The sequence below is a fragment of the Tachysurus fulvidraco genome, chromosome 12 (genome assembly GCF_022655615.1).
Source record: "Tachysurus fulvidraco isolate hzauxx_2018 chromosome 12, HZAU_PFXX_2.0, whole genome shotgun sequence".
Taxonomy (NCBI): Eukaryota; Metazoa; Chordata; class Actinopteri; order Siluriformes; family Bagridae; genus Tachysurus; species Tachysurus fulvidraco.
The window spans coordinates 18,262,622-18,276,643 of NC_062529.1; the positions used below are offsets into that span (position 1 = coordinate 18,262,622).

At 37.1% G+C, this 14,022-nt stretch overlaps 1 protein-coding gene across 6 annotated transcripts in view; it reads right to left on the reverse strand.

The window, feature by feature from the left end:
- The window catches only part of kif6 (kinesin family member 6), a 93,126-nt gene that overhangs the window by 56,134 nt on the left and 22,970 nt on the right, over positions 1–14,022 (reverse strand). For all 6 annotated transcript variants that reach the window (XR_003444613.2, XM_027171995.2, XM_027171993.2 and 3 more), the window contains exons 9-12: positions 13,738–13,824; positions 9,564–9,667; positions 5,729–5,834; positions 2,493–2,646 (exon numbers count right to left, since the gene is read on the reverse strand). Coding sequence is in view for 5 of the 6 variants with exons in the window: in XM_027171995.2 (XP_027027796.2) it covers positions 2,493–2,646; positions 5,729–5,834; positions 9,564–9,667; positions 13,738–13,824 (451 nt within the window). In the remaining variant the exon portion in view is untranslated. The remainder of the gene's footprint in view (positions 1–2,492; positions 2,647–5,728; positions 5,835–9,563; positions 9,668–13,737; positions 13,825–14,022) is intronic.

Consider the following 14,022-nt stretch of genomic DNA (forward strand, 5'->3'; position numbering starts at 1 on the left):
GTCAAGCATATTGCGAATAAGTTTACTGCAATTTACATTTACATTAAATGACATAAAATCTTAAAGCAAACATAGAAGATAAAACAAACAAATAAATAAATAAATCTAAAAAAAATCCATGAATTAAATAAAACAAATACAAATAATTAAAAATCTATAATAATCATATAATAATCAAAACTTTTAGAAAAACTTTTAGACTTACTGGTTGGTAGTGATGATGTTTTCACATCCACTTACCCACTAACCTTCTCAAAGAACCCCCTGTCATGTACAATTACAGTATACAGTGGGTGGGCAATGTCTGTGTAAGTACAGGATATCCCTTAGCAAGTCTCAGAGCTCTGCTGATATACATGAAAAGTGATACCACTGTCAATTAACTGAAGGCAACAACTCTAAATGGTTTATAAAGGTGTATTAGGACTTACGTGACTTTTATGGCTTACATGATAGGTTAAATTTATAGGTCTTGATAGGTCTCGTCTCTACTTTAATTTCATAGCTTGTTGAAGTTCTTCCAGAAATCGTGTGTGATAACATCATAAAATCACAAAGGAGCAGACTGATGGTTTTATCATGCGGCTCGATGCGGCTGAAACTGATGCAGATGTTTTCGAATACTAGCGTGTCATTTTGACAAGGCCATGCTATAGCAGCAGAGGATGAACTTCAGATTACCACTCCTGCTCCAAAATACACAAATCTAAAATGTCAGCACGATAACCTGCTGTTTACATTGGAGATAAACTTGCACCAACAGATGATCAGGTCGCCGTCTGAATTTTCCACCGTACGGAGGCAGACGTAACGACACAGGGCCATGTGGTTGACATGCTAATTTCCCCCAAAACCCCAAATATGTGAAATTTCACCCTTAAACAAGCAAAATTATGGTTAACTAGGTATAAGAACTTTCAACAGGAAGGAGATGTAATGTTGGAATTTTATGTAGCCCTGATTATTTACACATAAATTACACCATGTTATATTTTATAATTCATGGTTTGAATTCATGAAACTGTTTCCTATATTCCATTCATTATTCTTATGAAATACAGACATCCCATGGTGCCTTTTGAGGTCTTGCAGAAGGAGCATGGTTTGGCCAGTTTACAGCAGAAAACGAAAGTCATTTTGGGGGATTTTTATGCTGATCTTGTTCAAAATATTTACTATCGTCACCTAGACCATGTCAAAACCTGAGTCATTTATAATGCTCATAGAGAACCATTAATCTGCCATTCAATACACCCTTTAAAGCGAAGGACGAATCTGGCAACTTAAAGCGTTCTTCAATTTGTCCTTCTGGGGGAACTCTTAAACATAGCTAGAATGATCCATATAAGCCTCAGGAACTCTTTTTCCTAAGACTATACCTTGTATTTTTACACACTTTGATGTAATAACTGTGTGATGAATGGTAGACATGACGCAGTGGGAAACAGATAAAAGAAAACTCAGTGGCTCTGTTATTCTGTGCATTTATATTTCTGGCATGGTTGGGTCCACTTGTCCCTCTATCCTGAAGATGCTAAAATAGAGGTTCCTTGAGGTTCTATATAGATCTTTGAGGTTCTTTTCTTGACTGATGGAACCTCTGTAGAACCCATTGGAGAGTAATAAACCATTTATATTAGAACATATCTATAATTCAAAAGAAGGATAGATAGATAGATAGATAGATAGATAGATAGATAGATAGATAGATAGATAGATAGATAGATAGATAGATAGATAGATAGATAGATAGATAAATTGGTTAAAAAGAAAGGTGACATTACTTTTTGTATTTTAAACTTTGTGTAGATGTGTTATGAAATTACATATTTTAGAAGTAATTAAACATGTTTTAATTACTTTGGAGTCCTGCTGTTATCAGTACTGTGTAAAATTCTACATAAACCAATGTTTTTGATAAAAAAAAAACTATACTTTGTTTGAATGTGCTAAAGTTATAGTCTACATTTTTTACATAATAATAATAATAATAATAATAATAATAATAATAATAATAATAATAATAATAATTATTATTATTATTATTATTATTATTATTATTATTATTATGAAAAGAACCATTCCACTTGGATTGGTGGAAGCCTGTTCTTTTTGAGCTCTATATAAACTACCATTTATGACACGACACATTTCTACCATAATGGGAGTGGATCGATCAGGATTGCTTGCTCCCATCCATATGGCCTGAGGAATTCAAGGCAAATGAAAATGTTGTAAATCATAAGCTAAGACCTTCACACTCACCAAACCTCATCCTAAGTACCTATTCTTTTAATGCTGTTCATCCTTCCATTACATATCCAAAAACTTTAAGCCAACGTTTATTGAATCTCGCGCTGTCACCATAGCAGGACAGTTTATGCTGGTTTATCCTTCTTTTTGCATGCAAACAGACATATCCATCACATGCAACAGGATGAATTGTACGCAAACCACACTCCACACTGCTCTGTAATTTGAATGAAGGATACTGATCTCATTGTCACGCTGTGTTAGCATGTCCTTCAGTTTGAGAAAATCTTTGTTGACTGGGCTTTGTGGACCATCTCTGCTTCTTGAAGAGGGAAGAGGACTAATATCACCAGCTCCCTTGTTCAGCTCAGCTGGTTTCTCTTTCAGCCTAACCTGCAAATAGCAAAGCACCTGTTAGCCTTTTATTTACTATATAGAAACAAATAGGTATAAGGAAAGGTTCACAAAAATAGTTTGATGTTTTTTCCACTTGACAAAATATACAGTGATAGTTAATATTGAAAGGATCTAAATCTGAATATATAAGATCATCAGTATTGTCTGATCTATATAGTGATATAAAAATAGATAGATAGATTCATTCATTCATATAAGGAGTCTTTGTTGTAAGTGCTTTGTAACAGTTAAAGTTTCCCAATTCAAGAATGTTTTCAGGAAAGAGGAGTTTTCACTATCTGGTGAAATGACAGGCTATGTGCGTGTGTGTGTGTGTGTGTGTGTGTGTGTGCGTGTGTGTGTGTGTGTGTGAGAGAGAGAGAGAGAGAGAGAGAGAGAGAGAGAGAGATGATGATGATGATGATGATGATGAGGGAATAACTGTTTATCACAGCTATAACATAAATGATAACATGACATAACTTGTCTATCAGATATCCCCCAATATTTAATCCATACAATCCATAAAATGCATTAAAATTCATAAATAATTGAAACGCTGTAATTTTTGGCAAATCGCTGTAGTCTAAGCGGTATGACACACTCCAGGTCATGCTGTTATATACAAATACCACGTTTCATAGGTGGATTATTTTTGTGTGAATTATTTTCATATAACAACACAATCTGTTCTTAAATGTTCTAACAAGTGCTCAACAGCAGTTTCTTTTTCAGAAACACTTCCAAGTTGAACCCCTTCAGGAAGTTAAGAATCCTGGACTGGAACCAAATTCTACACTATTATATTATACCCTATGAAGTAAGGGGTTATGCAATTGTGAAAAAAAGTCCTATTTGGATCCTGGGTGACCTAAGAAATGCAAAATCTAGCAACATTTATACATGCATAAAACATAAAAAAAAAAAATACAAAACATTTCTAAAAGAATTATGACTTTGCCCCATGATTTCTTTGATGAGAAACCGACTGTTGCTAATACATACAGTAGGTAGCACTATTTCTAATGCAAATGTATTGAACTAGTGCCCTGGTTATCGCCTGAAACGGAACTGTTACACTCACTAATTTGTTCTTAAGTAAAGCAATTAAGTGTATTGCTGTAATGAGTCTGTCTGTTTTCTCCTTTGTTTCTGTCTGCTGCCTTGCCCTGTTGTTAATTGTTTGCTCCGCCCACTTCTTGGTTAACATGGACACTAATTGTACTCAATCTTTCCTCCAGGTGTGTTGTCTTTGTCTCTGATTGTCTCTGCTTTGTTATTGGTTCTTGTTCACTATATCTACTCTGTTTGTTCACTTCCCTGGTGTTAGTCGTTGTTGGTGTAGTATGTTGTCTGGTTATGTCCCTGTTCCGCTCAGTGTTCTGCCCTGTTTTTGCCTGCCTATCTGTTTCTTGTTTTTGTTTATAAAAAGTTCAAACTGCATTTGAATCCTCACTCGCCTTTGTCTCATCGTGACAATTGCTTTTCTGTCTGTTTGATGTCAATGAAAAGTAATTGATTGCTCTTTTTTGTGTGCTACAAATCTGCTAAAAGTGCTAAATCCCTCACATAAGTATACATGTTCTTCAGTAACAAGGCTTAATCTTTTTTTAAAAGAAGGAACAAGAACCATAAAACACTTTCGGATAACAACTAGTTTTGGCTGTGACAGGAATATAAAAAAAAAAACACAAAGAATCTCAACTTAGATGGCCCATTTTTAATGTTCATTAAAAATGGAAACCACTTGGCCCAGTGCCTTGTGCTTGGTCCATAGTCAACACAGACATGTCTAATTTAAACTGTGTAAGGGACGGTGTGGTCAGGGAAACAGATTTAGGTCAACCAGAGCGTTAATTAGAGTCTTAGTGGGTGTGCAAACATGCAGCTTTACCTGCCAGATAGTGCTGTGTATTCTTGACTAACATTAAAAAACCCGAGAGTGCTTTATGGGTACAGGCATTTGCAGGAGAAAGGAGAACACTTTCGTAGGACAATGTTCCTGTTTTTGGCTGCGAGAAGAAAAGTAGCAGTTAGCAAATCGTGGTGCTGGAAAGATGCAGGTTTCGACTGAGTTCAAACAACACAGAATGTGCTTTGTCTTAAAAATAAATAAATAAAATGAAACCAAATTAAATTGGGGTCATGGACACCTTTATTATCACACCATATACATTAGAGCACAGTGGAATTCTTTCCTTTGCATATCCCAACTGAGGAGTATAGAGGCAGCTATGATACAGCACTCCTAGAGCGGGGAGGGTTAAGGGCCTTGCTCAAGGGCCTAACAGTGGCAGCTTGGCAATGAATGGGCTTGAATGCCGATTCTCCAATTAACAACCCAGAGCCTTAACCACTTGAGCCACCACTGACCTTATTAAATAAATAAATAAATAAATAAATAAATAAATAAATAAATACCAATAGAAAGAAACTGAGTCAGAACTGAGTGTGGAAGTGTCAAAAATCTAGAGGCATCTGTAACCCAGCCCTCAAGCATGTTATCCAAATTCTTCACCATTGTGAAATAAAAGGAAAAAATATGTTGAACAGTCTTCTGCTTTGAGTTTGTTTAAAATACTTAACTTCTCCCTTCTAATTGGTCAAGTAAACATTACACAAGTGCTAAAATGTAATGTCCAGCGATGAAAGGTTTTCTGTCTTAAAATGGACATGTAGTGGATTTTAAGGCAGTGAAGGGTTCCAGTGCAGCAGTAAGGTCACTGTAAGGATGGCCTGAGCATGCGCAATATTCACTTCATACATTCAGTTTCTGTTTGCAATTTCCAAAATGCCTCCAGAGACAGACATCAAGGAACGACAGACAAAACAGGTTTTGGCAAAATGGAAGTGAAATCTAGTGAACAGATTTAAAAATGTTTCTTTTTGTTTCTTCTGAGAGAGGAGAAATATTCTGGCAAAAATTGGCATTTCTCTGATAATTGAATGTCATTTTTTTAAATTGGAAAACTGGAAAATAAGACTCGAAGTCACTCACATTTAGTTAAAAATAACTGAAAGCTAGAGCATTAACCAAATAGAAGGATACAGAAAGAGCCCAAACATGGAGGAGGCATACCTTTAAGAGAGAAAAACAGTGTCGGATTTTTCTCATATCTGGTCCGAGTTCCAGAGTTACTTCAGGGTCAGGGTCATCAAGAAACATCTTAAGCTGGTCTTCAATCCTACAGAAAAACACACGCACACAGCTTTCAAATTATTACATCTAAATTGTAAAGATTTCTATAAAAACGGTCAAATATTTATTTCTTTGTGGGGATATTTGGCTCAGAACCAGACCTAAAAACTAACAAGATACACAAAGGCAAACACATTTCTGCTCCATGCACTAAACACAAACATTTGCGGTTCGAGTGATTGATTTATCACTACATCCACGGACTACCAGCTCAAAAACTTAAAACCCCTGTCACGAAAAGAAATAAAACAAAACAAAATACACAAAACGAAAGACTGCACGCTCCATTTTCCTCCTCTTTAACACATACGTTTAATCAGACTTTAACTCAAGACTACAACATGTTTAAATTCAGCTTTGTGTAAAAGCAAAATTGTTTACTTTTGCCTGATCATGGCTTCCACAGAGATGACCTGTTGATAAACTACTGCATGAATCCCCTTCCAAACAATAGCGTTCTGAGGCCTGGACAGAACCACTGGAATCAAAGATGGCTGAGAGGCCAGTCTGCTCCGAACTCAGACACCAATGAGCTCCTTCCCGATTTCCACTCCAGCATGTCTCATGTCAATAGGAACAAAGTTTACACAAATGAAAACTTTAAACAAAAGCCTGCACTTGGGATTCAGACTCCTGGAAGTCATCAAGTTCATTCAGCTGGAATCTGAATTCAATCCATCTTCACACAGGGTGTTGGAGTGAATAATTCCTGTTATAGCTGTTTTTTCAGGATAGTCTAAATATTCAGATTTTGCACAGTACTAGAACTATCATAGGTATAAGCATGTTGTGTCCAGACCACTGTTTCTCTGTTTCAGATATCTTGAACACTTGGCAACCGGACAGCGCCACCTCATTAATAAAATATCCATCATGACTGTCATCAAATCTATCTGCTGCTGGCACAACAGGCATGGTCAGGAGGACAAGTTAATGTGTAGTGTGATGGGAAAAAAGGGAGCCATCATCAGCGAAGAGAGATACAGCCACAGGTAAAGACATCAGCGCACTAGAAAGAGGTGAGGCAAGCATTTCTGAAGCCCACATGTTCCCAAACCCATGCCAGCACTTCTACCAGTCCAAGGAGTGGGAAGAATGTAATGGGGAATCAAGACTTTTGAGGGCGGGTTCCTGGCCAACGTAAGCATGCAACTGTTTTTCACAGTTCATTCAAGACACAGTATGTGTAGGAATCTAAACCCGACTTAAACTGCTGACACAAAAAAAAAATCAAGCTACAAAATTATGACATAACAAGCTAAAAAATACCTAAAACAATAGTCCAGCATTTATTTTATGTGTAGGATATTCAAAGCACCTTCAAAGTTCAGTTTAATGTCTTTTGTTTAGAGCATTTAACAAATTGTTGCAAACAAGCAGGGAAATACATAGCTATAGAAATATCAGAATATAAATAGTCTATAGGAATAGAATATAAAAGAGTTAGAGGAACCACAATCAAAAGTGAACCTGTCCTCATTTGGGAGACTGGATAGTGCACTTGTAAAATAGTTTCCTTTCCATAACTGTACACTATATTAAATGCAAGTCTGGAAACAGGAGCTTTTAAAAAACAGGAACTTTTGAAATGTATAAAATCAGCGGAATTTCTGAATTCATCCCAGTTTTACCATTAAACCCCAAAAAAAGACCCTCTGTTTTCAGACCATTTTCATCCTGTGCACACATCACTTATGATTCATCTCCAATCTGACACATGCTGCTAGTAAGAGACAGAAGTTTCATTAAGGCTGGGGTAACAACACTTGACATGTGACTGCATAGCAAGGGCTAACAGAGCAAATTCCTTTTGGAAAAATGTTGGTTCTACCCTTCTTCCTGTGCCTGATCTGTGCACTCACACAACCCTGTGAAAAATATTTTGCTTTTAATTGCTTGCTATAATTATCTTCTTCTCACATTTGCTAGTTTTATGTTCATCTTTGAGGTCATAGAGTTTTCCTTTGGCCCTGTAGCTTCTCACTTTTTCACTAATATGTACCATCAGCTGTGTGGGTGTTTAATGGGACTGGGATCTTCAGAACCCAACAAAAACAGAATGAGAGCAAATGGGCTTGATACAGAGCTAGAGAGCAAAAGCACTTTTCCAACAAGAGTCTTACTTTAAACTTAAGTTTTATGATAGTGCTGTTAATTATTATATTTAACACATTTTTAAAAACTGAATGCATTTAACACAGTTTTGGCACAGGAAGACGTATATGACACAGGAAGACGTATATGCCGCAGGAAGACGTATATGCCGCCAAACCTAACCATCCTCACTAAAGACAAGGAAAAAGTTCTAGGCAGAAAATTAGACTTCTTTTTTCATATTTGAATATCTGTTTGCAAATCCAACATTTTACTCCCACATTCATCTTTGACATATCACCTCACAGCTACACAACCAACTGAAACTATCTCTACGAGGCCAGCAATCTATATTACAGGACTGTGGTACTGTGGTGAGAATGACAATAACTTTAATCCTAAACTGGTTTGTAAAAGCTAATGCTTTGGCTAATTGGATAGTTAAAAACTGGCACCCAATTAAGATAGTGGGGACAATAAAGTGAAAGAAATTAAAATTAAAATACCATTATAACACGTTTCTAATAAGAATTACTTATGATTAATTACAATTGTGTGATCAATTAATTAATATTTAAATTTTCAATTGATCGACAACCTGAGATTAAAATGTAAAAAATACTTAGATGTAAATTTTGGCTTCATTCATTCATTTTAAAAGCCAATCCTTAATATTGTTGTTTCTATGGTTTTATGGCCATTTCCTTGTAGTAGCAGTGTAGCAGAAATCTTGTAGAAGAGCAAAAATTATTTATTTTTCAATTCAATTTATTTGTATAGTGTTTTTATAGCAGGTTTACAAAAGTATAGGAAATAGAAACAGATAAAAATTTTGAAAGGTTAAAATTAAGTTACTGTTGTTAATGTTAATGTTATCGCTAACATCTATCCCTAATAAGAAAGCCAGAGCTGATGGCAAGAAAAAACTCTGTGAGATGATATGAGGAAGAAATCTTGAGAAGAACCAGACTCAGTAGCCAACCCATCCTCATTTGGGTGACACTGGACACTAAATAATGGATATGTAAATAATGTCCTTTTTAACTGTCCAGTAAATTAGACACATTGTTCTACATTTGGTTGTTGTGGAAAATGCACTATAGATACTCAGAGTCTCATTATCATGATTTAATGATGGCTGCCTAGGAATAACAAACACATCACATGTCCTGGAACAGTTTTAACTCCATCCTCTATTAGCTATTAGCCTTAAGGAGATCAAAGTTCCCTGCTGACCTGAGATGACTGTATCCAAGCACGCTGCTGCTCTGACCATTACACACATTTCCTCAGGCTCAGAATACCCACACGCAGCGGCCACTGGCCACATGAACCTGCTGAACTGCTGAATCTGACTTGCGGCATGTCAAGACTGCTAATTTTAATTTAAACCCACATGCCAAAATGGGTTACTGGAAGATAGTAAGCGTTAACTGAATTAAAAATAATGGCATATCAGTACAGCAGCCTTTCCACTTCGGGAAAACCTAAAGTCACATTGACTATGGAGTGTAAGTCCTATTTATGTTGAGAGAAAACACAAGAAAATATCATTTTAGACTTTTTAGTGTGATGGACGACTAACTAATGTGTGAAGGATATTGAAGGAGTCTGTCAGTACCTCTGGATTTCTTCTTGAGTCAGCTCATCAGATCTTTGCTCACCAGTCACCAGAGCTAGCTCATCTTTTAAGCACTGGATCTCCTTCTTCAAGCGAATGATCACCTGTAAAGTGACAGAGAGCTATGATTTACTGTATCATGTGGGCCACTGTTGTTCAATTCTGTTTTAGTAATCTATCCATCTATCCATCCATTCATCCATCCATCCAACCATTCTCACAACCAACCATACTATATAGCCAAAAGTATGAGAACACCCATTTTTGGCTCTAAAATTTGCCAGAAAGTAATCACACAATTGTCTACGATAACTTTGTATGCTATAGAATTAAGAACCTAACTGAAACTGAGGCACCCAATCCATGACAATGCTCCCCGTGCTTAAGCAATGTCCATGGTTTGCTGAGGTTGAAGTGGAAGAACTTGAGTGGCCTGCACAGAGCAGAAATTGACCTTCACCCCACTGAACACCTTTGGAATCAACTGATATGTCAACTGTGTGCTAGGCCTTCTTGCTAATGGTCTTCTGGCTGAATGATGACAAGTTCCCAAAGCCACACTCCAAAATCGAGTGTAAAGTTTTCTCAAAAATAGTGGACTATAGGGGACTAAAGGGGACAACTTTAGAATGGGGTGCTCAACAAACATGTAGAGAATGATGCTTGATTGTAATTTTGCCATACTGTATAGTAAGACCAGCCGTGCCTTAAAAAAAAGATGGACTGACATAACTGGCATGTAATACATAGTAGACCAACCACCAGCTTTTCTACCTGTTTTTTTTTTTTTTGACAAACAGGAAGCAAAATCAGCACAGGACAAACTCAAACCAGTACAAACCAGCTTAGGACGGTATTAAAATTAAGTTGTTTTAAGCTGCAGGGAGACAATTCATTATTCAAGAATCAAGAAATAGAGAGAAACCTAAGGAATAGGGAATGGACAGCTGTGCCATTATTATAGGCTTTGTCTAGTCTCTGAAAAGAATTTTTTTTAGCTTATTATTTCTTTAAGCTATTTTCATTTATTAGAGGAACACACTAATTTACTAAATAATCCACAAATCCAAACTTGCAAAATACCTCCACTATTGCTTTAATGTGATTAAAATCACTTTGATAAATACGTATGAGCAAATGACAGATTATAAACTCACTCTAATTGTGTACACAATTTATGAGACCAACCTCTTAGTCTATACCATATAAAAACATATTGTACATTTTCTTTACAGTAAAAACATGTAGACATAGTCTCAAATCATCTCTAAACAACCAGTGACCTCAGGCCTGAACTTTGGTGAATGATGAATAATACTATATTCATATAAAACAAACATTTTCACTTGGAAATTTACTTTAGCTAAAACTTTAGCCTATCTCAGGCGTCATCGGGCATCGAGGCAGTTCGGATAAGTGGTAGAAAATGAATGAATGAATGAACGAATAAAACTTTAGCCATGCAAAGAAAGGACAAGCAAATGAAAAGTATTCATAGACACACTACCGGGTCTCCACTCTTATCCAGGCAGCCTTTCCGAAACAGGGTCAAAAGGTCATCTTAGGTATGACCTCACTACAGCTTATGGCTTGCTTTCATCGTAAACATCCCAGGAGGATAAAGCTAAATCTATAGGGTTCTAAGCTAAGGTCCCAGGTCATCCATCCAGACATCCTCTTTGCTTTGATCATGGACGGCCATGGCCGGTGATCGAAAGTCTCTTGGGTTTTGCAGACAGAACTTGATACTTTGTGTGTGTTTTGGAGGCTAAACAGGGAAAAGCCCCCACTGACAGGGGAGCCAAGAGTCATTACTATAAATGGAATAGTGGCCAGCATCAGTGGCGTCAGTAGACAGGGTACTCACATATTTCCGAGTATTTACATTTTTAATTTTTTATGTTCTTAAACGTTTCCACTTCCTTGTGTTACCACATCTGAAGTATCTGCATAAACAAACAGTGGACAATGACGCAGAATGAAACTATGCTTCAAAGTAGATGGAGGAATTCCAATGAGAGAAACAACTATATGCTAACATCTAGACAATTCTTCCCACATAAGTGATAACGGTTAAGGGTCACGGATTGTAAAACTACATAAACCTAGAAGACAAGCACGCCCATCCACTTTAGTCAGCGGAGTCAGTCATTTAAATGTACATTTTGAGTTGATGGTCAATCATAAAGCAACTGGCTCTTCCATGTTCCACTAGTGCAGCTGTGTGTGTTGCTCAGTGGTTATAAGAACTTTTAATGGTCACATCTTTGGTTGTCTGGCTCTGCTCGAACCCAAAACTACATGCCGGCAACCAGCGTGCATCACGCCCTGAGGCTGATGCAAGAGGGTACAGGTCCCGTGAGCCAGGAGTTTTTTTCTGGACTGTGAAACCACACAGGAACCACAGAAACAGCATCAGCTCCAAGTGTCTGAGAATAAACTAGCGGTGCACGCAGAGTAAGGCGCTGCATATGACCAATGACATCAATATATGCACAAATAGGACTGTGGTAGATTCTGATTTCATAGTCTTCATTTGCAGAAATGAAATGGTTTCAAAACACTGAACAGGCCAACTTGATTTACAGGTTTGCTTATTTTTATTGTAGGTTTAAGGACAGCTGGTAGCTGGCAATAAATGAGACAAATGGCAAATAAATTAGGCTAAGCAAACAGGATTAAAGACAGAAGAGTTATAATTCATGCTTTCTGCATGTGTAAGCTCTCTTTTGAATATTAACAATAAAATATTTAGGGTTCATTAGGTAAATTCATAAATCCAAAACAAGTCGCTGGCTGTCTGGTCAAGTCAAAATGTCTGCACAAATCTAATTGTTCTGGCTCTTTAGGAATTTGAAGATTCATGATCCCCTGCTGGAAAGGATCAAGAAGGATCAGTAAGTGCTTAGAGAGCACTGATCCATGTATTGACTAGTGAAGCATGAAGTTCTTATAGGCAATAAAGATAAATGGAGGGAAAGCAGATCAATCAATTATAAGATCTATTATTGGAAAATCTACCATTTATTTATTCCCAAATTTGCTTTCGCATACTTTTTTTAAGCTACATGGTAGCTTGTTTTATGATTTTATGAGTGGGCGACTGGGTTGTAGCGTCTGAATCAAACGATAGCTATATGATATGAGCCGTGCCTCCATCTCACCCATGCAGACACTGGTTCAATTAACAGGCAACCGCAGACTCTCTTAAAAATACCTCTCTAGGGTTCAAAACTGGGCAGCCAAGTTCTAAAAGCCTTAGCAATGGAAAAGAACTAGAAGAAAGATGGCTGTTTAGAGCAGAGGTGATTACAGAGCTATAGGTGATAGAGGTATAGTCTGTCAATATGCCTTCGTTTGGAAACTTTAAAGGAAAGTATCTCTGCTGAGATTGAAAACAATTCCCCAATCAGGTCTGAAGCAAAAAAGATTGGGACTGTACATTTTCCTGCCTTCGCCTCCCCACAAAATGTTCCATAAGAGAAAATTCAATAGTTTTCATCCAGTGAAAACAAATCAGAAGCGTTCACTCGTTGCAGAATGTTTACTTTAGCTCTCACTAGAGTCAACAGTCACACTCAGGAGATGATGGATGGGATGCAGGCAGGCTAGGAAAGCCCACTGTATCCCTAAACACAGCCAATATTTAGAGATCAGCTTCTTGCTAATTTGGTGAACCACACAAGCCAAATAAGTTACATCACGGCTGTGCTCTTGGTTTAAAACATTTCTAACTGTCTAAAGAATACTGTATCCACTTAAAAAGAGCCTGTTTACCATTTAAACCACCATTAATATCAAGCTGTCTTTGCTATCTGGTGGTTTTGTGTTATTTAGTAATTGTGCCCGAGGTACAACCAGTAGGCACAGTACCAGTGAGTGATGTCATAACAAAATTTTTGTGTGTTTTTTTTTAATGGAATGAAAATATGATGCAAGCTGTAGTTTTTCCACATTTTCTCTATGTGCAGACTTGCAGCCAGTCATGGTGATGATATAGTGGTATGATGACCATGTAAGCACAAGGAGAAGAAGACTCTATTTGGTTTCCACCCACTGAGCCAAGCCCTGTCTGAGCAATGCTTGAGCAAATGTTAGGTAATGAGGTAAACATGATAGCAAGATGTATGCACGATGTGAAATGATGTGTAAATGGACAAACATTCAGACTCACAAGTGATGGATCCAGCTCTTCATTTAGGTGAGCTTCTGTTTTTATCATGGCCACTCTCTGGGCAAAACGGCAGGTCGAAATTGATTCCTGTAAGAGAGCTAGTGATTAACACAAGAGATTGGAAATGCCACAGGTTATTATGATACATTGCATATGCTTTTACTGGCCATTTTATCAAGACACCTACTATATAGTTCAGTTTGTAGATATATAATTTACTGACTGCAGATCATTTTCTTTAAAGTGTGTTTTGTAAGTTGGCCCTTCAAGCATTGTTTTATATTC